The sequence below is a fragment of the Mus caroli genome, chromosome 11 (genome assembly GCF_900094665.2).
Source record: "Mus caroli chromosome 11, CAROLI_EIJ_v1.1, whole genome shotgun sequence".
NCBI classification, from domain to species: Eukaryota; Metazoa; Chordata; class Mammalia; order Rodentia; family Muridae; genus Mus; species Mus caroli.
The window spans coordinates 25,370,104-25,394,839 of NC_034580.1; the positions used below are offsets into that span (position 1 = coordinate 25,370,104).

At 44.4% G+C, this 24,736-nt stretch overlaps 1 protein-coding gene across 1 annotated transcript in view; it reads right to left on the bottom strand.

Moving 5' to 3' along the window:
- Nucleotides 1–24,736, bottom strand: part of Eml6 (EMAP like 6) — a 272,708-nt gene that overhangs the window by 3,431 nt on the left and 244,541 nt on the right. The window contains exons 29-39 of the mRNA XM_029483123.1: nt 16,701–16,779; nt 14,232–14,361; nt 12,886–12,984; nt 11,800–11,973; nt 7,645–7,853; nt 5,843–6,000; nt 5,194–5,308; nt 3,950–4,138; nt 2,573–2,745; nt 2,029–2,191; nt 183–286 (exon numbers count right to left, since the gene is read on the bottom strand). Of these exons, the coding sequence (XP_029338983.1) occupies nt 183–286; nt 2,029–2,191; nt 2,573–2,745; nt 3,950–4,138; nt 5,194–5,308; nt 5,843–6,000; nt 7,645–7,853; nt 11,800–11,973; nt 12,886–12,984; nt 14,232–14,361; nt 16,701–16,779 (1,593 nt within the window). The remainder of the gene's footprint in view (nt 1–182; nt 287–2,028; nt 2,192–2,572; nt 2,746–3,949; nt 4,139–5,193; nt 5,309–5,842; nt 6,001–7,644; nt 7,854–11,799; nt 11,974–12,885; nt 12,985–14,231; nt 14,362–16,700; nt 16,780–24,736) is intronic.

Sequence of the window (24,736 nt, forward strand, 5' to 3'; positions counted from 1 at the left end):
AAAAAAAAAAAAAAAAAGAAAGCCCTGATCGCATAAAATCCTCCCCTAAGCCAGTGTCTAGCAGCTTTGCATTCTCCCCCACTGAGAAAAGACAGTTTCATCTCAGCTCCTCCTATCCTGGCCATCACAACGGCAGAGGCAGAGCTGGGGCCTCTTCCTCAACAAGAGTTCTCTTCGTTTACCTTGTCCAGGAAGCCCAGGTGATCTTCTCAACAACCATGGCTTCAGTGACTTGCTTCCCCAGGGGAACTTCATGTACTTGGCGCTTGTAGGCTCCTGTCGATACCTGCAAGAGGAGAGGAACTGAGTCCATCTGCTTCCTCAGTTCCACAGACTCTCTTGGCTGTCTCTCCCAACACTAACTCTGCCCCAGTTACGCTTTTCTTTAAACCCAAACTCAGCTCCTGGCTACAAAGCCAATAAACACTCTGTTTCCCCACAGCCCATGCTAAAATTCATAGGTAGGGTGTGTTCTACTTCCCCAACCCCTGTCAACACACACACACACACACACACACAACAGCCTATGTTAAAATTCATAGACTTATCTTCTATCCATTTCTACCCCCACCACGAGGGATGGTGAACATGTCAAGCGCCCTCTTGGAGTCTCCTAAAGGAAACTGGCCACTGTTTTCACATTAAAGGACACTTGCCAGTGTCTTACAACCTAGGTCTCTTCTCTCCCCATGGGGATGGTGTCTCTACCCATGTCACCAGGGTTTTCCTTGAGTTCAAGGAAAGAGCCTAAATCTTTCCCACTTCAGGTTTTCAATGCAGATGGCTTGGGACACAAATCCTGCCCCCTTTGTTAACTCCCTCCTACAGGGCAGACATGGCTCAGCCTAAAGAATGCTTTTTAGACGGGAGGCAAGTCTAAGTTGAGTGCCTCTTCAGATGCTGCCTGACAAGCTACACTTTGCCTTTTCCCACACAAGCATGACATGTCTGTCAGTCCTTGCCTTCTCCATGGAAGTGTGATAAGCTCCAGAAGAAATGAACATTCTGTATCTATCCAAAAGCCTGCCTAGCTGAGGCTTTGTTGGATACATTTGAAAAATGAATATAGGTACTCCTCTTCTTTTCTCTCTTTCTCTTCTCTCTTTCTTTCTCTCTCTCTCCTTTTCTTTTCTTCCTTCCTTCTTTCCTTCCTTCCTTCCTTTCTCTTTCTTTCTTGTTTTTCAAGGCAGGGTTTCTCTGTGTAGCCCTGACTGTCCTGGAACTCACACTGTAGACCAGGCTGGCCTTGAACTCAGAAATCTGCCTGCCTCTGCCTCCCAAGTGCTGGGATTAAAGGTGTGCGCCACCACTGCCTGGCTTAAGTACTCCTCTTTCCAGGCTCACAGATGTTGAATGCTGAAATAAGTTCTGTTTTTAGCCACAAGTCTCAAAGGTAGGACCCCTTGATCTTGCCTCTCAGCTGTGCAGAGACCCAGTCGTGAGGTCTCCAGCCCATTCTGGTATGCAGCAGCCATACTTCCCAATAGAATTTGGAGAATAAACAATAGCAAGCTTAGAAGTGCAGACCTAAAGAACTAGAGATTCGGAAGTTTTCTAAAACTTATTGTAATTAGTCCTCCAGTGCGTGTGTGTACATGCAAATGCCTGCTGTGGTATTTGCCAGAGGACAAATTGTAGGGATCAGATCTTTCCTTCCATCATGTGGGTCAGGGGGAGGGGTTGGACTTGGTTAGCAGTAGGCACTGTTACCTGCTGCACCATCTCCTCAGCCAGAAATTAGGAAATTTTGATGATGAGCTGGTGAAAATAGGGTAAAGGTGACTAGGGATATGTTCCCTGGTATTCATGTTTTGTTTTTGTTTCTTACTAAAAGATGAGTACACACACACACACACAATTACTTTCCTAATTATCCAAGCCTCTGTCTCTACATTTATAAAATAGGGATAGTACTTGGAAGTTGTCTGTGATGGGTGAATTAGCATGGTGCCCAGGACACAGTAAGCACTCATGGGGAAACAATGTTTTTTCTTGGTTGCCCCTGAGACAAGTTAACCAGAAACATACCTGAATGTATTTGCTGTCTGCAGAAAAGTCCATCTGAATGACAAAGCTTGGGATGTCTTTACAGTAGCCGATTCGGTTCAGACTTGTGCCCTGAGTAAGGTCATAGAAGTCAACTGTCTGCTCAGAAGAACCCACAGCTAAGAATCTGTTGTCTGGGCTGATTCTAGAGGGGGAAATCAAAAGCAAGGTCCATGAGGAGGCAGAACTGGACACACAAAGATGGGCTAGCTGTGTCTCAAGTCCAAAGACATGTGCCTAGCTTCTCTCCAGTTTCTATGAAATTAAACAATTTTTCTGAATCTAATCCCACAGGGGGGAAAATGGTGTTATGCAGTCTTTGGTAGAATTACAAGTATTTTTATCATCATATCTAAAAAGACTGTGTGGGAGGTATCCTTGATTAGCCTGCTGTGGAAGCAACCCTTTCAACTCAGTTCCCCCAGCTCTGTCTCCCCACCATCCCCAGAAGGACCCATGTAAGGAACGCTTACCCTTCTGGCTCAGACCACTCACTATATACCTGATATCTTTTATTTTTTTATACCTGATATCTTGGATGGCAGATTTCCGGTCTCGTTTTTTCCCCCAAACTTTCAGGGTGTTCACCAGCAAGATGACAAACTCTCCATTCTTCATGCCAATGGCCACCATCTCCCCATCCGGGCTATAGGCTGCACACCTGGCCGCATGGCCCAGGTTCACCTTGTTTAACAGTTTCTACATGAAGACACAGAGAGACATGTAAGCCCTTATCACTTCTCTAGGGGAAATCATCAGGACAGGGAAATCAGACGACTTCAGCTCCCACTAAAGGCCACCAATGCCATCTCATAGTAGAGCTACTTGGGGGATAGCACCTTTTAGGACAGGGTTTGGCAAACATTGCCTGTTATGTTGTCATAACTGCATTGAGCACTGTAGGATCTGTGTTCTAATTACCAGCGTTGTCATGCCAATTGTGGACAGTAGTAACAAATGTGGCTTCACCTATTGCAATAGGCAGCTGGCCAGACTCAGGCCTTAGGGCTTTGCCAGGCTCTTGCTAAAGGAAAAGCATGCGAACTTACTAGCCAGATCTTGACTGGGCCTTCACTTTCTAGTTGGGTATGTGTGTATACATTATTGCCATTACTATGGAGCAGAAAGGATGCTGATAGTGGCATTGGAAGATTTTTGGAAGTATTAACAATGGCATACAGGAAACATCCATTATACAGTGAGTTTTCAGTGAGTAGAAGCTGTTTTTAGTAAACTTAATAGCTTTAGAACTAAACTATATAACACATGCATGCGTTTGCATGGCTGCTTTTTGACCCTTACATTAAAACTGTGACCAAAATTTTTCCTAGCCATTTTGAAACAGAATTTGGCATTTGTTTTGTGCTGTGATAAGGTCCAGTGACCTTTTTTTTTTTTTTTCATATCTTATATTTTTACCCCAGATGAGCTTTAAAGTTGCTTTCCCAACCTCCCTGGGATCTGATGGGAAATCTGACACGCTCAAACATTTGCGTCCCTCTCGTTCTCCTCTTGTCCTTTTATAAAAAGACAGTAACCCTCAGTTTGATTATTCCAGAATTATCAGCATGTGGGGCTCGGTAGAGTGCTTGAACACACACTCTAACATGCATGAAGCCCTTGGTTCGATCCCCAAGCACTGCATTACCAGTGCTGGACAAGTAGAGGCAAGAAGAGTCAAAAGGTTCCATGTCTTCCTTTATTTCATATTGAGCTCAAGCTATAAGAGCTTCGAACTACAAATCTATCTAGACAAATGAACTGCTGAGAGTGCAGATGGCATATGTGAGGGACTTTTATTAGTAGGCTTTCTAACAATGCTGAACCAACCTACCCCCATCTCTGGCTTGACACAGGCCCTCTCCGTTCCTCCTGCTATGAGCCTGATAGCAAGGCTCCTTACCTTGTCAGCCAGGTCCCAGATCCTTGCAGTGCCATCATTGCTGGCTGAGATGAACATGTCCTTGGAGGGGTGTGTGGCTAGGCCCCAGATCTCCCCCTCCATGTGTCCATCAATCAGGATGTTTGAAGCAGCGCTTTTTTCCCCAACTTCAATTATTTCACCATCTTTGGTTCCTACTAAGATTTTTCCCTATTACAAAAAAATACTATTAGAAAAAAAGCTGTCTGAGTCCAGTCATCTGAGGTCCCCAGAAAGATCCAGTTCACGGGATACAAAGGAGAGGGGGGTACCAGGGGCAGGAGGGGAAGGAAGAGCTGATGTTTAATAGTCAAATATTTTCTTATTAAAATATTTGAAGGTGACGGTGATAGTGGTTGCACAAGTGTTTAGTGGCAATGACTTGTACACAACGTGGTTAAAATGCTAAGTTTTATGTGTTTTGTCACAGTTTAAAAATAATTTAAAAGCACTGCTAGTGAGACTGCTGCATTGTTACTAAATCAGGATATGCTGAGGCGTCGTGCTAAGGGCTGCATGTCAGTGAGAACCCCCTCCCTTCTCACTTTGCCTTTTCTAGCAGTTGCCTTGGGTAGGAGCTTGAGCAGAGTCCTCCATCACCCTCTTGATGAACATCCCACAGACTGTAAGCTCCCTCTAGACTGACTTAATTCCTGCCAGGGCCATATCAGGTGACCTTGACTGGTAAGTAAGTTGGTCTTAGACATTAATCTTGTGTACCCAGTGGAGCTTGCAAACATCATTGCATCCTGGCAACTATAACTGACCTGGCAATTGTCATTATATTATGTTTCTAATAAAGGTATAGAAAGTCTGACTGACCCTATGACTGCACTGACTTGACTCCTTTCAGCCGTATCCAGCAGCCAGAAGTCAGTAAGCATGGCTGCTTACAGGTATTGTTCCGCTTATGAGAACAGCGATTGAAGTGACAGTGTCTAAATGAGTTCCCATCAGGGAGACAGAAAGACACCCTCCTCTACGAAACATGAAGCCCTCTCGACTGACCTCGGTGCTGGACACACACAGGTTCAGAGACTTTCCTGGAGGAGTAGGTTCACTTGGCTATGACTGACTGATGAGCTATAATATAATCTACCCATACTATAATATGAGCAAACACATGCTAGCAAAGTGACTGGAAAAAAAGCAAGCCTGCCAGGATTACCATCTCCTTCCTCAGCTCAGCTCTAAGGAGTGGCTCCCACAGGGCCAGCTATACTCACCTTGCCACGGCACACCGAGCGCACACATTCCACCAGCTGCCCTGTTTCCAGCTGGAAGGCCCGACAGCGCTTCATCTCCTGGTCCCACAGCTTTACAGCTCCTCCTTCCTTAGTCCTAAAAAAAAAAAAAAAAAAAAAAAAAAAAAAAAAAAAAAAAAAAAAACCGGCATAAAGAGGCATTTACCATTGCCTCAAGACTTCCCTTCTAAGCACACTCTATACCAGCACTGATGGTATGACTACCTAGGCCCAGTAGATTTCCTAAATTGTCTTCAAATGCATCAATATGGAGGAAAGCAAGTGTAATCCTCAAAGCCAGTATATTTTTATTAGCCTGCTAATAGAGTGTTTCATAAATCTTGCCTTCCCTCTACAGGTCCCTCCTTTTTGTCCTCCCTTCCCCCCAAGAGCTGCTAGGAGTAGCATTTACAAGAGCCAAGTCACAACAGCTTTTTGAGAAGTATAGCCTAAGGTTTTAATTGTTAGTGGATCTCTTTGCTACCCTCTTAGAAAGACCTCGGACTCTCCTGCAGAGCTGACAGACTGATCTAATACAGAAAAGAGAGGGGGGCACCACAATTGGCAGAGGTTTCTGTCATTTTGCGCCAAGAAAGTAGCAAACAAGTCCCCAAGAGGGAGCTTTGCTTACGGCCGTTCTTTTCCGCCAGTCACGATAAGCCCATCTCGGAGGGTGGTGTACATTGTAAAAACAGGACCTGTGTGAGCCTTGGCCACCAGTCGGATGAGGAAGTGCTCCTTCCAGACATAGACATCTCCATTGATGGCACCAGTAAAGGTAAGGTTGTTCTGCAAACAAAGGGACACCTTGAGAACCAGGAGCTCACTGAAGGGTTCTTTTTCAGACCCCGGCTTCTTTTGTGGTTTGAGATTAATCTTCATTATTTTGAATTATGCATTTGTGTTTGTTTGTGTGTGTGTGTGTGTGTGTTTGTGTGTGCGTGTGTTCAGGCAGTATAGGTACCCATAGAAGCCACGGGCTTTGGATGCCATGGAACCAGAGTTATGGGCAGTCCTAAGATACCGAGTGGGTGCTGGGAATTGAACTAAGGTCCTCTGGAAGAAAAGTAAGTGCTCTTAGCCACTGAATGATCTCTGCAGCCAGACTGGCTCCTTTGCTGAGAGGATCAGCCAAGCATTATCAGTCTGATCCAAATTAAGCCAAACGGATTTGCAGAGAACCATGGAACATGAGACAGTCACCTGGCTTTGTAATTTACTTTGCTAATTTGTTTGGGCATTTTTGCATCCCTATTGTGCGAAACTTTGGAGGATCAGCAGGAGACAGAATACCACAGGCCACCACCGTAGGGGAAGGGCCAACTCCAACCATAGAGGCAACCTGACTAGGAAGTGGACACATCAGACTTGAAACACCAGGAGCTGCCTTACATATATGCCAGAAGTTTCTACTGAGGTATTTGTGGAGGAGAGGGCCAGGAAGAAAAAGGACCACTCCTTGAGAGTGGAAATTATTCCTAGCATCCGCAGGGGTTGCCTAAGCAGTGTGTACTCTGGTGTCACCTGCCCTGGGGGGTGACCTTACCCCTTCATGGTTGCTCGATGTCAGTTTGGATGGATTAAAAATCATCACGGAAACCACTTCTCCATGTTTCTGTATTTCTAGAAAGGACAATGTACAAGGGGGACCACCCAGGATGTGGATGTCAGGACCCCAGTTTCTGGGGTGTCAGACTGAATAAGGAGAAAATGAGCTGAGCACAAGAGTTCATTTCTCTGCCTCCTGACTGTGGACACCACATGCTTATGCTATGCCATAATGTCTCTCCTGTCATGATGTTCTGATCTTAACACGCCAGCCACAATGGACTCTTCCTTGGTTAAGTTGCTTTTCTTAGCTATTCTGTCATAGCAATGAGAAAGGTAACTAATACCTTTGATTCAACATTTTGAGAACAACAACAACAACAACAACAACAACAACAACAACGTGTAAAATGTAGTTAATGAAGGGACTTGCCTTTGCAAGAACGAGGTCTTGGGTTCAATCCCCAAAACCTAAATTTTAAAAAGCCTGGTGTGGTATGTGTTTGTGTGTCAGTGCGAGGAACTAGGGACAGGGAGATAGATCCCTGAGGGTCATTGGCCAGCCATCCTAGCCTAACTAACAAACTTCAGGTTCAGTGGTAGACTACTTTGATGGAGCAAACACCGCCCATAGTTGCCCTTTGGTGTTCACACTTGCACATATCCACCAGCACACTGACAAACACACATGTGCACACATTGAGAACTATGCACCTACTGATGCTAAGGATAGGGGACACTGATTACTAAAAGCTCCTTGATCGACAAAAGTACAAGTGGCTTTCTTGTTGATTTTAGCTTCTTGGCCAATCCCTTCCCCACCATCCCATGCCCATGCTTAAGGGATTCAGGGCCCTTTTTGAGGAAGTATCTGTTGGAACTCACAGCACCAAAAGCCACGGACAGCATCGTTTGCATCTTGGCAGCTTCCATAGACCCGATGACCCCTTTCTTGTATAGCAGAGCACTTCCTGCTAGAGTCCAGAACTTCATATGTTTGACTCCAACAGATACAAATTGTGTGTCTGAGTCAGGGCGAAATTCCACCACAAATATTCGTTCCAGGTGGCCCCCTCGGCTGGCAACCTTGGTACCTGTGTGGATGACAGAGTCCAATGATACCAGTCCTCTTTCTGTTCATGGACCAGGGCAGGAAGTTACAGCCAAGGCTGGTCTTCCATTCACTCCGAATAAAGTCAGTGCTCCTTTAACTGTATCAGCTCCCTCTCAGACATCCCAAGGAGGCCACCTATCAGTGTCTGGATAATTTCCAGAGAAGTGGGTGCTACTAACAGAACCCTTACCCACAAAGTCACGACTAGAGTAGGAAATGACTGTGGTCAATGAGGTGGAAGCTTCTAGACAGGTAGAATTGATCATGCCCACATCTTCCTCATCCCAAATCTATTCACCCCAGCATACCCCTCCTGACTCAGGGTCACTTGGGCTCAGATTCTTCATACGCCTTTTATTTTCTTCTTTCTGCTCAAGATTCCCTGCATTTATTATCTTTAACCTCAGCATTCCTTTTCAGTTTGTGGGATTTAAGTTTAAATTTTTTACTTTTTATATTTAGTTACTTGTTTTTCTTACTCCATATTCTAAATGTCTTCTGTGTCTCACTGAGCCTTCATCTTGAATCTGAACTCCACTTGAAGAACAACTCTGAACATCTTAACGTCTTTGCTCTGCCCTCAGCTTCCTCGCCTGTAGTTGGTACAGCAATAGTACCTGCTAAGATGCAGTGAGAAGCTAAGAATGGATGCAGGGGACATGCTTGGTCATGGTGATTATTCCACATTGGTGACTAACTTTACCATTCCTTTGGGTCCTTTTAAAACCTCTGGGTTTCTATTCCTTTTGCCTGCTTTTGAAGACTCTTTTTATACTTTTAAACCCTTAAAGTTTGCATTTTTATTTTAGACTTGTTACTTGTTCTTCAAGGCTCTTTCCACATGCTCAATGTTTCAGTTCCAATTTCTTCTCCCCCTCTCTATTATTTATCCAGATCTTTTTCTTCTGTTCATTTGTTTTCATGATTGCTCTTTAGGAGAGCAGAGGTTGTGTTGGTAGTGGATTTTGAATGAAGTTGGCCTACCCATTAGCTTCAGATACTCCACAGAGGAAGCCTTTTCTAGGGGAGGCTGTGTCAGGAGAGCCCCTCTACTTCATACAATTATCAAAACACAGCAACTGAAACTCATCACAGTAGTAACAGGTACCTCTCTACCTGAGACTTTAAAAACCTATGGGCTCCAAAGATAACATAAACTATGTTTGAGAGCAAACAACAGATAAGAAGAAAAGTATTTGCAACTCTTGTGTCAGGATTAACATTAATGATCTATAAAGACCAACAAATCATTGTTTCCAGGGGAAACACCTTTTACCAGGCAGCAGTGTAAGTGGCCAATAAGAGATCCAAAGAGGGGCTGGTGAGATGGCTCAGTGGGTAAGAGCACCCGACTGCTCTTTCGAAGGTCCAGAGTCCAAATCCCAGCAACCACATGGTGGCTCACAACCATCCATAACGAGATCTGACTCCCTCTTCTGGAGTGTCTGAAGACAGCTACAGTATACTTACATATAATAAATAAATAAATAAATAAATAAATAAATAAATAAAGAGATCCAAAGAGGATCAGCCTCACCAGCTATGGAGGAAATACAAAATTATAATGAGAGCCATATTTAAACCACTAGTTTTCTCCTCTTGTTTTAATATCATAGGAATTTTTCATTGTAGAGACAGTGACTTAGTCTCTCGTCTGTTCAGAAGAAGTTACATAAATATATATAGGACCTGAAACACGTGTTGTACATAAGAGGTCCACTTAAAGTCATTATATGTAATAATATAAAGTATATATTAAGTATTTTATTACTCACACATGTGCTGTCTATAATGACCCACTAGCAACTCAGGAATGCACAGTATGCTCTTTACTGATAATACAAATGTATATATGTGCTCCCCCAATATGTTCTATTTATAGGAAGGCAGGACTTGAAGGAAAAAGTACAACATACTAGAGAAGGGAAGAGAAGCCATGTCCATTCAGCTGTGAAGAGATAGCAACTGGTTAGAGCCCTTCTGTATAGATTAACAGACACAAGGAGACCACCCTCCAAGCTTCTCTCCTCCTGGGAGCTCATCAAAAGGTCTGACTTTTCTAGTACTCAATCCCTGGGGAGGTCAGAAAAGCCTCAGATAAGAAGAATCTAGACCTAAGGCTCAAGTAGGCCTCGTGAGCTAGAGGGACAAGTAGGGGAGGTCAAGAGGGAGCAGGAGCTTGAAGATGGGGATGGGCAGGGCCATGGCCTCACTCTTCTCTCAGGAACTGCAGCTAGAGTCAGCAGCCTGAGCAAAAAGGCACCTGGAACAGAGCTCTGCCCCAGAGAGAGAGGACTTTACGAAAAGAACTAACAGTGGATAGGCTTCTTGGAAAGTGATGGGTGCTGCATCTTTGGAGATCCCCATGTAAATGGAAGGAAGCCTGCCAGAAAAGAACTGCAGGATTTCTGTGAGTTGGTCCTGCAAGGTAGGTAAAAGATGTGCCTAGCCCTTCCAACTCTGAGATGCTTCAAGGCTGTAAGGTAAGAAACTCCACTTTTTTTTTTTTTGTTGTTTTGTTTTTGTTTTTCGAGACAGGGTTTCTCTGTCTAGCCCTGGCTGTCCTGGAACTCACTTTGTAGACCAGGATTGCAGACGGATTTTGAACTCCGAAATCTGTCTGCCTCTGCCTCTCGAGTGCTGGGATTAAAGGCGTGTGCCACCATGCCCGGCTGAAACTCCACTTCTTATCAGCATGGTCTGGTTGATTCACTGACTATCTGGTATCACAAGCAATCAATCTTTATCCCAGAGAGATGGGTTGTGGGGACACTTGAAGACAGTGAACTGTCAACAAGAAGATGGTGGCGTGGTTTTCTAAAAATATTGTGGGTCAGGCTGGCTCCCAGTGCAGTGTAAGGAGACTTATCCTTAACATTTGTCAGCCACTGGCCTCTCTTAAGTCAGGCTCAAGAAAGATGGCATTTTTTTTTTCCTCAAAATGTAAACATCCGTTTAAAGCCCTTCTTCCCTCCCCTTCCATGAGAAGATGAGGAAATAATGGGATTCTCGAGTCCCAGATTGGAGCCACATCTCTACTTGCCTGCTCAGCGTGACCCAGATATCAGCTGCAGATAGACCTCATTATTGCCCTTACTAATTGGATCTGCGTTTGCCAAGGCCAATGTGAGGATATACCTTGAAAATTGCATATTTCTAATTGTAAAACAATTACAAATTTAGTAGCAGCTAGTGTGTGTGTGTGTGTGAGTATGTGTGTGTTGGGGATGAATAAGAAAAAATATCATTAATTATACTATAAACCAGAAGTTCTCAACCTTTCTAATGCTGTGACCCTTTAATACAGTTCCTCATGTTATGGTGCCCCTAACCATAATATTGTCTTTGTTGCTACTTCATAACTATAATTTTTCTACTTTATGAATCATAATGTAAATATTTGTGTTTTCTGATGGTCTTGGGCCACCTCAGTGAAAGGCCATTTGACCCCTAGAAGCATCTTGACCTACAGTGATTAAGGTGAATCCTCATTTCAGAAGCATTAATGCATCATAAAAAGACCTGAACAGCTAAAATTTGCTTTTGGTGACTATTGGTCACTTCAGTTCTAATAAGACAGCCAGGTAAAACAATTGGAGCAGAATCCAGAGGCCACCAGAAAGAGCGCTGAGGACAGTGTCTGGGTGGGAGGTGGTGATGATGCAGAGGGACAGTGTTAGCCCTCTCCCAACATACCCGAAGGTCCTTCACTAGCCACCACAGTCTCCTGAGCTGCCTCCAACTGGCCATGAACGGGAGGGGGGAGGTGAGGGGGAGTAGAGTGGGTCTGAGAGTAGCTCACCAAGGCTTGTGCTCACCTTGCAGCAGGACCCATGAGGGAGGGTTGGGAAAGGCAGTCTGGAGCTCCATCCCAGCTCACTCTACAGGGGAGCCCTGTAGAAGCAGCGTGAAGCCCAGCGTGTTACCTTCTTGCCATCTCCAGACAGTGATGGTGTGCTCTGGATCCACGCCCACAGACACCAGGAGCTTCCCAGTTGCACTGAAGTTGATGTAATTCACCCCCTTGGTGTGGAAGCACCGCAGCATGGAAAGGGTGTGTTTGGTCATTGCATCCCAGATATGAATTGAAGGAGTTGTCCCTGAGTATGGGAGGCATGAAAGAGATGGTGGTACCTCAGTGTTTGTGTTCCATGAGAGGCCTTTCCTAAGACAGGTATAGTGAGGGTGGCATAAGAGACATCTAGTCTGACCTGGCCAAAGAAAGACACTGAGGAATTTGCTGCTGAAGGCAGAGCATATGGATATTTATGTCTGACATGCTTGCAGAGGGAACTGGTGAGTTTCTATTTGTATCTGTAGCACATCCAGATATAACCAGCAAATGATACATTGACATGATCTTGCTGTGTGGATGGGAACTGTCCCGGTTGGGACAGCCTTACCTGTGCTCTCTGTGGTGTCACCTGCAATGGTGGGCAATGACAATGAAGAAGCATCAAGGGAAACAATAGCAAAGCAAGTCTTGTTCCTAAGAGAGCAGCTCTCAGCCCCAGCCCAGAAGACTCCAAATGATGTATTAAAATGGACATGGCTTTGATGAAAGCAAGCAAGAGATTCTTTTGTAAGGACTTCCTTTGAGAAGACAAAGTAAAAACAAAAGCAGATGACTTCACAAATGTGCCAGTTTACATTTGTGGCAGGCAGTGTCTCAGGGCAGGGAGCTGGCACACATGCTGCAATACATCCTTGCCAAGCATAACTGTCAGGCTTTGAGACATGGGACTCACATCTAAGGGTCCAGTCTGCAAGGAAGAGGACCATCTATTTGTTTAATTATCAGGCTTTGGTCTTATTTTATGGCCCCTCAGCATCACTGGTCACTAAATGTATCAACAGAAGTTATGTAGGTACTATATTTTAAAACTCAAGAAAAAAAAAATCAACTGAGACATCAGCAAGAAAGGGTCTAACCTGCTCATCTCCTGATAGTGCTCATAGACCACTGGTCTATATAGCCACAAGAACAGCAAGAAGCCAGTAAGGAGCCCTACCTATCTGGCTGGTAGCCACCACATTTCTGTACTTTGGGTGCTGATTCACTGTGAGGCAGAGGATGTCATCCGTGTGCTCCAGGTAGAAGCTCTGGCTGCCTAGAAAAGAGGAACCATGGGAGGTGAGTAGTGAGATCCAAGGGCTCTCTGTAGCTATCACAGAGCTGGATTGGTAACTCTGGATATGTCTGATAAAAGATTATGCTTTTAGAAAAGCCAAATTATTGTTTTCAGAATTATCATTTTCAGAATAGCCTCGGGGCTATGGGGGACTGTTAAAAAAAATCACATGCTCTGATGTAGGTCTGGAAGGAACAAAAGCTAGTGCCCACAATCTGCTTTAGCATTTCCCACTTCCTGTGTGGTTCCAGCACACAGACCAACACAAAGCCTTCCAGAGACTAAGGAATGAACTTCATCCCTCTTCTCCTTGGTGCAAGATCATTTTCCCAACATCTGCCCTCGCTCTGAAAGAGGGGCAGGGTGCTGAAAAGAATGATGCTGAAGGTGATGCTGCGCTGGGCAACGTGGCTCTAGGAGAACCATGTACAGAGTCCCCGTAGCAGGAATCTACCCACCTGGGTGCCTGAATGGCACAGGTCAAAGCTTTATCCTAAAGTCAACATAGTTCACATGACATGGAAGGAAGTATTTTACCATCTATTGCAGTGTGTTTCCAGACTTCCTAAAGGCCTTTTAAAACCTACTCACATGCCCAAGTGGCAGTGTTGATAATGAAGGGAATAGTACTATTAAAACCATGGCATGTGCCTTAAAAATACTGAGAAAACATGAAAAACCTCAAAGCCTTCCTACTCAAAAGGGAGGAAAATCAAAATGACTCAGTGACTACACTCAAATCTATCCATGAATTACTGGACTCAGCAAGAAACATGAGCTATGAAGCTGGGAAGATAGAGGCTGATATATCTGATCTGGTGGTGAGGATATGGATGTGAGTCCGTTACACACTCTCTGCTTGAAATGTTTCCTTTTCAAACTTTATTTTCTTGTTGAAATCATGGAAGAGGGTGCTGTGTACTTCTATGGATGACATTATTTCTGTGAATATTGCTCCAGAGTCAAAACAAGCTGGGTCCTGTGGCATCACTTCTAACTCTTAACACTTGGGAGACAGAGGCAGGAGCATCACCATTCTAAGAGATGGAAACTGGCTCCATTTCCTTTACTCTCAGTCTCATTTCTGTTTCCCCCTGGCTTCTCCCCACTCTCTTCCCTCTCACTGCAGAGAAGCTGGCAGAAGCACAGGTAGCTGCCATGGTCAGTCTAGGTTGAGGCTAGGAAGGCAAGAGGCCTGGATCCAAGAGCTGAGTGGGTGAGGCTACCTGTGGAGAGGTTCTGCACAATGCCAGCCGCAGCAGTGTGGAAAATGATGTCGGCACCATCATTAAGGTAATGCAGGTTGTTGCGGCAGTCAAATCCTCGGTAGCCAAACACGTGGTCCAGAGCCAGCTCCTGTGCACACAGTTAGTCATCCTTACAGGTTAACAGTAGAGGAACAATGCCACGCTGCACATTGCACGAGTAGCCACATTTCTCACAGGAACATTATGGGAGGCCGATATCACTCACTGAAGATACTGGACCAGATAAGGATGAAACACAGCCCCCCTTTCCGGTCCACTGAAATGTTAAAAACAGTGACTTTCCCTAAATAAACTAATGCGACTTTTAGGTTCTTGAGGTGATTCACAATGTGCAGGCTAGGTGGCCTCCAGTTGTCACTTAGAAGTCTCACATGTATGCCCTGGCAGATATTCACTCCATAGCTCAGCTGAATAATGTCTCAGAGACCACCATGAGCAGGTCCCATAAGCAGCTGTGACTGCTGTCAAGGCTGCTGGATGAGCTGGGGTCATGCCTGATGTGTTGGTTATGATTTGTCCCACAAAGTTTCTGTATATTTGAATTTCCCCAGCAACTAGACAGTTCTCTGGATTTGTAGTTTTCTCTTTTGTCACATCCTCTATGCCAAAGAGCAGTGGCTGATTCAGATCAACTCTTGATTCCATTCAACATACTTGTACTGAACTCCTCCATGCCTGGCCCTGTGTTAGCTCCAAAAACAAGATTTATAGTGGGTGGGTCCTACTTCTCCAGGTTCCCCAATTTTGGCCCTATGGAGCTAGCCAATTGCAAACATCACATTATAGCTCCTAAAATGCAGTCATCATCTTTCACTGTCTTTAAGGTAAAGCCTAAACTCCTTGAGCTGGCACAAGACTTACCCCCTACACAGCCATCTTCTGAGCATACTGGGTAAGCTGATCAACACTTAGCCCATTGATCATAGGATTTTCTACGTATCAACTTGTTTTCTAATGTTCCTTTCCCCTGAAAATCCCTTCTCTTCCTTTCAACTAAATGAGTCTCTACACACCCCTAGATTCCCCCAATGTGTTTCCCAGGAATGAATGTAATATGGGACATTATCCTGAATACAGTAGCCAATTGAACCAAGAGTGGTCAGGCAGACAGTCTTTTGGGAATTTAGAAAAGACATTGATGGGCTCAGTAGATTAACTACTTCAGGAGCTGTAAACTCAGGTGCGAGGAAGCACTAATAATTCACTGTGTTTATGACAGCGGTTCAAGAATTTTTTAGAGAAAAACTATTTTAGGTACCCCTGAGCCTCTGCTTGACAGAAGAGAGGCACCATCTTGGCTCATGATGGCTCTTCTACTGTTAGATCCTGTCCAAAGTCCCATACCAATTGTATTTCCTAACTTGAGCTATCTTCCAAAATAAATATTTAAAAAAAAATTCCTTTCCAGAAAAAAAACTTCTGGCAGCAGTGAGAATTTATGGTCTGTCAGCAGAGGTAGACATACATGGGAAGGCAGACAAGTGTGCGCTGAGGCCTATGGAACATGGGTGTGGTGAAGGTGGGTAGGAGGGCTCTAGATGACCATAAATGAAGGTCCCATAGAGGCAACCCAGAAAAAGTTCTGGAAGAACTACAGTGTGGGGGAACTAAGAGGTTCTGCATCCAGGCTGCAGAATTAAAACACAGGACTTCACAGTTCCAGACCATGGGAGAACATTAGGTGGTGAGCTTTAGTTGCAGGGAACTCATAGGTCATGAGCTAGCAAGGCTACTCTGGTTGAGGTTTTCAAAGCATGAACAAGACTTTCACTGGCAGTGTGAGACCCTTTTGGGTATTAAAGTCAGCACAAGGCATAAAATATTTAAACTTTGAAGAGAGGATGCTGGGCTGTGGGTCTATGAAAACAGCAGGCTCACTGGAGCTGACCCTTGAGTCTCAACTGTACACCCAGATTTGCCCCCTCACTGGACTGGTGATCTTGGTAATGGGTCCTATGAGCTGCTTGATCATCCTTCCACCATAGATCCCTCATGTGCAAAAAAAAGTAACAGTCTCCACCTCTCTCTGAAAAGTGGAAAAGAAACATACAACACCTGGCACTGTGGCAGAAATGAGATGAGAGATATGTGCTACTCACTTCCTTCCTATCTGTAAAAAAGGAGCTGAAGTCCCAGGAGGCAGAGTGCCTAGGACAATGGCCAAGTTTGAGGGACACAATGCTTTTATAGTTAGTGATGATTTAGGTAAGGCTGAGGGAGAAGGAATGTGATCCAGTGTTGGTCCCAGAGATGGGACAGGGGATACAAAGCATACAGAATGGAGATGGAGACAAGAGGGAGCCAACAGACCCCATCTGGGCTCATTTGCCAGGCTGTATTCTTTAAGTCAGGCAAATGTAGATGTCCCCTGGCTGTGTCAGAGCATCAGGAATCAGATGAACATGCATGATTGCTGAACCTCCTCACCTCAACCAGCTTCTTTTTTTTGGTGATGTTGTTCTTCTGGAGTTTCTCGGGCTGGGGAGCTGCACGGCTAACGGGTGGTCTGAAACAGAGGTCAGAAGCAGCACAGGGTTGAATAAAAGGCTGCTGGACTGGTAGCTAGCTAAAGCCAGAGCCAGGGAGGTCCTTGCTTCTCTCCCTTCTCAGACGACATTCCCCCATGGGATGTTCAGTCCAGCTTTCCTCTCTCACCCCATTAGAAACAATACCTTGAAATATAAGCTGTTCCAGTGCAATGTGGGCCTGGGCTCACAGGTCAGAGTTGGTTCTCTAAACTAAGCACTTTCATGGCATCAGGTCCCACTCCCCCAATACCTAACAATATCCTGGGACCCAAGGACAAGCCTATGTTTGCAAAGGAAGTGGTCACGCTTCCTGACCTCACTGGCCATCTCTCCAACAGGTGGTCAAAAAGCCTAGCCTGCTGTGTAGCAGGACTTAGAAGGCAAGCTGTGGAATAGGTTCTGAAGCTGTGTGTAAAGTATCTGGCTGGTCTGGCCACAGAAAAGGGCAAAAGGAAGAATGGGCTGAAAAACCTCATTCCCCACTCTGGTCTGCCACTCAGGGTTATGGTCCACAGCAAGCTGCTGTCACTACACCAAAGTTTGCTTTTTCCTTCTACCTTTTAGTGAACGGTACTCCCAAGTTTAGCTAAGAGAGTTTACTAAGAGGAAACCCTAAAGGACTCCTGAACAAGTAGGCCAGTTGTTGGCCACAGTGGGATCCCTTTGGTCAGACTTTTGCAATTTTAGCATGGGAGGAAGGAGTTCTGTAGCAACTCCTGTCCCAAGTCCCACACCAGCAGTCAGTGTTCTAGGGAAACACAAAGAGAAAGAATTACCTGGATCCCCTTGGAAGCAGAAAACAAAGGCAAGTAAGAAACTTAGTTCAGGTTAGGGCAGCACCAGCAAGCACCTCACTCATGCACAAGCATGTACCAAGTGACCAGACATTCCTATGTAGTACAACCCATGCTTCCACAGCATGCCAGCCAAGAGCTAAAACAGAAATGAAAGAGTGCACCAGGCTACACGGTTAGAAAGTCATACCCTGGCGTCTTTGGGCAGACTGTACTAATTGTCTACATGGTGGGAAGAGAAAAGGAGGCCTTGCCAATGCTTCCTGCACGCTTGGTTTCACGCCTGGGGAGTTTGCTTAGTTTAGAGTGTGCTGGGGAGAGACTCATTGTCAGGAAACAGCATCCTCTTGGATGACATGAACAAAGCACAGTGGGTGGCTTTGTTCCCAAATTAATTTTGACTCATAATTTAGCCTAAGATCAGGTTTTTCAGTAGGTCAGCTTGTCGGCTGGAATAGCTAATGGATTTTTTTTTGGGGGGGGGGTTGGGGCAGGGGAAACAAGGTACCTTTATTTTTCTCAGAAATTCTTCAATCAAAACAAATTATGTAATCATAAGTGATAATTGGACCAAATGGTATTAAAATGGAGAGAAAGGACATCTCTGTAAATAACATCCCCAGCTGACATTGTTACCATCAAATTGAGCAAAATCCCAGGATTGTGGCATGCCAGTTCAGTTCCCTCAACAGACATTTCCTACACTTTCATTATCACTTCCCAGGACATCTTCTCTTTCTCCTGTCTTAGTGGGACTTTCAAATAAAATCTTTGGGTTTCTTCTTTTACCTAGGAATGTTCAAGTATATGACAAAAGCAAGCCAGGGGTTGCAATGGGAGCAAGAGTGTGCTAGATCTACCACATAGGTCAGAACTTCTGATTCAACACAGGGTTGAATGGTTCCAGAGTACACACAGGTTATATAATATACAACATATTATATAGTATAGAGTATGCATACAAGTGCAAACACTGTGTGTGTGTGTGTGTATATATATATGAAATTGTATATATACACAGAAAGGCAATCTGATGCCTTTGGTTATCTTTATTTTCAGTTAAGAAAAAAAAAAAAAGCCCCAAACTCTAAAAACCAAAGCAGTAAAGCAGTCTGAGAGTTTGTCTTTCTTCACAAGCACAGTCTAGAGCTGCATTGTTTTACAACTGAAGGCAAGAGGAGCAATGGGAAGAAACCTGCATCAGGCACTGTCTGCCCTTTTCAGGACCAAGCCTTCTCATTTGTTCATGGATTCCCAGTGACATAGCACTAGGCATTCACTGAACACCTGAGCTTTTTCCAGAGTGCTGTGGGTACTTACTTGACAATTCCCTGCCTCCAAAGGAAAGCAAGTTAAAACACAATACAAGTATTAAAAGCTTCTTTCCAAGCATCTATAAACAGTGTTTGAAATATCAGACGTGGGAGGAGCTGCCAAAAAACTTAAAGCACAGATACATGCTGGTGGGTTAGCACTTTCAGCATATCCAAATCCTTCTCGATTTAGATCCTACTGGAAATGCCACGCTGAGAAACTCTGCCGAGGTGGGATGAACAGAGAACACAAGAACGTTCACTAGCTTTTTTGTCTAATATACTCTTTACAGTTGGTTGGCTGTTTTGGCTCAAGGTCGGGGAGCCAGGAGCACTGCTAGTGTTTGGGAAGGGACTCAACAGATTTGAGAACTGCAGAGGTGATCGGGATGGCAGGATGTGAGGGTGATGGGGGCAGAAGGAACCAAGACACAAAAGAAAGGAGGGCCTTGAAATGACTCAGGGCAAGAAGTTTCCATGACAGGAAAGATGCTAAGGGAACTAACTGTTCCTGAAAAAAAGCAAGTGGGCTAATTCTGAGAGGAGGATGGACAGGAGACACAGCAGCCTTATTCTTGGGTGAAGTACTGCTGAAGATCTGTCTTATGTCGGCATAAGGAGGATGGGAGGCTCAGCACAGTGCCAATTCTTCTTCCCACTGGCCTGGCTGCTGAAAGGAAGCTATCCTGACACACAGCCTTCCTCATGAAGGCCCCCAAGGGAGGCTAACATGCCTTAATATTCCTTTCTATTTCCTTATCCCCTCTAAAAGCTGCTAGGCTGAGAGAACCCGAAGGAGGCTTGAGCAGAGCACGCTATGACCTGAATGCATAAGAGACCAGAGTTACAGTCCTTAGGAAAGTTCCTGCAGCCAGGATGAGCCACTGTGCAAGCTGAATGGAAAGTAAGGTTCTGAGAAACAAGAGGCTGTGGGGTAGGAAGGTTAGTGTCCCCTCACTACAGAAGACAGGTTTGAAGGTTTTTAGTTTTTAGCTGGACAGTGTGCAATGTTGAAAATAGTCCTAAGAAATTTTCCTTAGGAAAATTGGTTCAGGTATTAAGATGGCTCTAAGAATAATGCCCCAGAGATAGGATCCTGTGATTCCATAAATCCCAGACAAAGGACAATATTTATAAATATGTATGAAAGGAGGCACACTTCAGAGAGGGGGTAATTGAGGGATGTAGGGATGTGGAGAGAGAGAGAGAGAGAGAGAGAGAGAGAGAGAGAGAGAGAGAGAGAGAGAGAGAAAGAGAGAGAGAGACAGAGATAGAGACAGAGACAGAATGAATATCTCTACCATAATCTCAATGTTTCAAGATTAACTCAGGTTTAGAGAAAGTCTCCAAAATTGTGGGAGCTATTTATTATCAAAACATTCTATCACGTCTGTTCCCATGCCTTCCAGAACCATCTAGAGCAGTGGTTCTCAACCTTCCTAATGCTGCCACCCTTTAATATAGTCCCTCATATAGTGGTGACTTCAACCATGAAATTATTTTCATTGATACTTCATAACTTTTTTGCTACTGTTATGAGTTGTAATGTAAATATTCACTATGCAGAATATCTGATATGAGACCTCTGTGTAAGGGTCTTTCAACCCCCAAGAGAGTTGTAACCCACAGGTTGCTCAGTGGTGAAGTGGAATGAAGGGACAAGAATTGGGTGGAGAACCACGGGGCGTTCTGAAAAAGCCTGCCATCTTGAAAATGTCCCTGAAGCCTAGGACAACACACCTACTCCACAGAGGCATGGATTTGAGCGGATGGCTGAAGGCCAAGAAGGCAGCAAAGAGGTGACTACGCAACACTTGACAGATTACTGAAGAGACCTCTGTATGACTACGAGGGTGGATGATGAACTTGACTGGAGCAGCAACTGGGGAGAAGGCAAGGTAATTGTGCAGCAGGTTTCACTATAGCTTACTGGCTTTCCAGAATGAAGTAACCCAGCAGCATTCTGAACAGGAGCCAGCCTGCAGTGGATAACAGGTCGTAAGGGGAAATCTTGACTTCAGATAGGCATGGGAGCTTTGAGCAATTCTAACCTAAACTAACTGCAATTTGACCTGCACAGTGGTAGTAGCCAGGCTTCTCCCGCACTTTACCTCTGGAAAAGCCTCACAGCTCTACAATGCCTAGCAGTTTTAATTATATAAATTCTAAGTTCCATATAGAAGTCAATGCTTTGCTTCAAACCAACATAAAAAGCTCTGTGGTTTGTAGAAAGAAAACCATTTACAGAAACATCATTAAATTCAATTAAAAGTCAACTATGCAGGTTTTTGGTGACCACCCACTTAAACATAAGCCTCAGAAATGATCAATTTTAGCATTTCAGGGTTTAATAGATATTTTAATTTTAGTTTATTCCACCCACCTTAAATAAAAAAAAAAAAAAGCAAGAATCTGCTACATTCTACTTGCTCAGAGTAGTCACTGAGAGCAAGGGATTTTTTTGTTTTTGTTTTTACAGACTGTGGGGTGAAGTGAGGAAGGAGAATTGAGCCCAGGGAGAAAGGACTCTGGGCCTGCTTATGTAAAGTCACTTTCCCACCACAGAATTCCATACTAGCAAGCTCTTGAATGCTCCCTCTTCACCGATGGAATGGGAATGCTGGACTTAAGGATCTTCCCTCCTAGTGGGGCACAGCCAGATCTCAATGCTCCCTGTTTATTGGACTAAGGATTGTTGGAGTGAGGATTTAGCAATTCTCAGCATGACCTATTCTGCAGCACTTGCTTAGAAAGGTTGTCAGTTCTTTGCAACAATACAAGCTTAGAGAGCAGCTATTGACAAAGCAGGACAAAGGGCCTCTGTGAAGGCCATGGAGCTCAGGAGGCTGTTCACTCACAGTTGACATGATCATGGAGGAGAGCCTTGTCCTGCTTCACCTCTCCTCTGGCTAGCTTGAAATTCCCACACAGCTACTGATTAAAAGCGACTTTTTTTTTTTTTTTTTTAATTGGGGGCAGGTTCTCTCCTGAGATTTCCTTCTCCAAACATAGCATAAAAGCTTAGGGAAAAAAAAAAACTGAGATTGTCTCTATATGGTTATTTGCTTTAACTCAAGGAAGTGTGTCTAATTTTCCTATATTTTTTAACACTGCCAGTTATGAACATGTTCTAGCATGCTCTTTGTTCCATCACAAATTGGCTGGCAAGGCATCTTTGAATGTAAATTAGATATATGATAACTCAAATTTGTTTATTTTCAGTTCCCTTTGCCTTTTGTGACACAGACTTAAACCAAACAAACATTTCAATTTCTTTTTTGTATTTTTTATTGATTATTTTATTCATTTACATTTCCAATGTTATCCTCCTTCACAGTTTCCCCTCCGCAGACCCCCTATCCTACCCCCTTTCCTCCCTGCTTCTATGAGGGTGCTCTAATGTGTATATGATATGGATAAAAACTATCGTTTAGCTAAGTTGTCGCCATGGCCAGTTGGAGCATCCTCAGCTTGTGCATGGCTCACCTATCTCCCATAACCACAGGTGCTAATAAAATGAAAGTAAAAGCAATGCTGACAAAGATGGAGGACTGACGTATACACTTACTCATTCAAGAAGCATTTGCTTGCTATTTACTATGTGCACAGCACTGTATCAGCTGCCTACTATGTGCATGGCATTGTACCAGTTACCTACTATGTGAAATGTACTATGCCAGCTACCTATATGGTAGTACTATGATAATTAACCTTCAGAAACCCAAGAGTCCCATAGGAGAAGTCTGCCTATAGTAGAAATGTCTCAGTGTTACAGATGAACATATTAAGGAATTATAGGAGGCAACCAATTTGGGGCAGAAACAAGAAAACAAAACCAGACTGGAGAGACAGATCAGTGGTTGCTTGCTAGTACTGTCTTTCTGAGTACCCGGCTTGGTTCCCAGCACCCGCACATGACAGCTCACATGGCCTATAAATGCAACTCTAGGGGGTTCTAACACCTCTGATCTCTGAGAACACTTGCATAGTCACATGCAGATACACCCGATTAAAAAAAAGTAACAACAAACAAACAAACTCCCTATAACTTTTTTTTATAGTATATGCAGTAAACATTTTGTTATACAGGTATCCCTTGCCAGTTAGCAGGTAAAGACGCTGTTATTTTTAAATGCTCATAGTCATAGGCTCTGTGGATGAAGGCACTTGCTGATGACCCTCAAGTCTGTGTTTGACCCTCATACTCACATTGTGGAAGAAGTAGGGCATGCTCCATAAACACATCAAACACACAAGTAAATGCAAAACAAGACAAAGTCTGATTTTAGCATTGGTAAAGTTCCTTGTTTTCCTCAGGAATATATGCCATAGACACTAAGAGTGAATATGTATCTAAAATATTAATATAAGAGAATACTTACAGGTTCTTTTTCCATAATCCCTGCTAAGACTAATTCTTGCTCTGCCACCTCAGTGTTATGGGTACCATTCTTTGGATGAAAGCAAGTTGGGCTTAGAAGAAGGATGCTGTTATTTCTGAGGAGGGACCAAAAGAGCTAACCTGAAGCTAAGCCCTATCTGCAGTCTGTTTTAGGTTGCCATGACACTGTTCCTGAGAACTCATACTTTAATAAGCAGGCTCAGCCCATTAGGAGTTTGGCTTCTAGAGACTCAGGCTGTTTTATACCGACAGTCTCAAGAAGAAACAATTCACAGTGTGAAATTTATTCCTCAGAAATGAATGGCATATCCACCTTACCACCCAGGTATGAGCCCCACCCCAGCATTCCACGCACTAAGACCTCAACAGACACTGCACAGCGACACCAATACCCTGTCTGTCCTCATGGAAACTGACTTGTAAAGGGGGGGGTCCCTCTCTAACGTCTCTCCCACTATGGCTGTCCACACCGTGCAGCCAATGAACTACAAACCTCTGCCTTTTCCCTCTTGGTAAACACTTTCACTGCTCATGTGTCATCAGCCTGTCACTGCTGATCCGCTAGCAAGTTATTTGCTCCTGCTGGCCAATGAGACTCAAGGAGGGTGAGCTATCTTTGTGGTAGATGGCAGCTTGCAAAGTGACAGCTTTTCCTCAGTCCCGACAAAGAAAGAATGGGAAACAGCTCACTTGGAACACCCCCAGGTCTGGGCGGGGGGGGGGTACCTAAACCCTATGTAAGCAAGGAGACTGTCTCTTATATGAAAGTTGTTAGCCCCCTCTTGTTGCTAGGGACAGGGAGAAGGATAAGGGAGAAATGGCAAGTCCCAAAGAGGGACACTTGTGGAGAACCTGAATTGCCTACAGGGTCTACAGCTGGGATTATGGAAAGATAAGAAACTGACAGCTAAGATCAACTCACTGTGGGGATTGCAAGGGACTGGGTGCCACTGTATATACCACTATCAATACATATGGAAAGAAACCCTGCAGAGAAAGAGGAGCTACCTAGTCCCCAAAATCCCTATTAAACACCCATTGTCACACATTCCTTAACAAAGGGGACAAAGGACAGCCCCACTGAGATGTAGCCTGAAGGCAAGGGCCTTACCACTTCAAGACTTGCCTTCATTGCTTTAACTGGTCTGGGAAGACTTTCTGTATTGTAGATAAAAGCACCTTGAAGAAGGGACATTTTGTTTTCCTTACTCCATCGGCCTTTGCTCTAACTGGAGAGTTCATCTAGTCTGCTGTGGCCACTGCTGACGCCTTTGCTGATATTAGAACCTGCTTCTCTGAGCCTCTGATGGGGAATGAAGTCCAGTCATTCTTCAGTAATGTCTAAGGCCTTTAGCAACAGATAGGAACTCTTGAGCACCCAGCCTCAGAGACCAAGTCACTGCTGGGCTCTGTCTTTTCAGTGTGC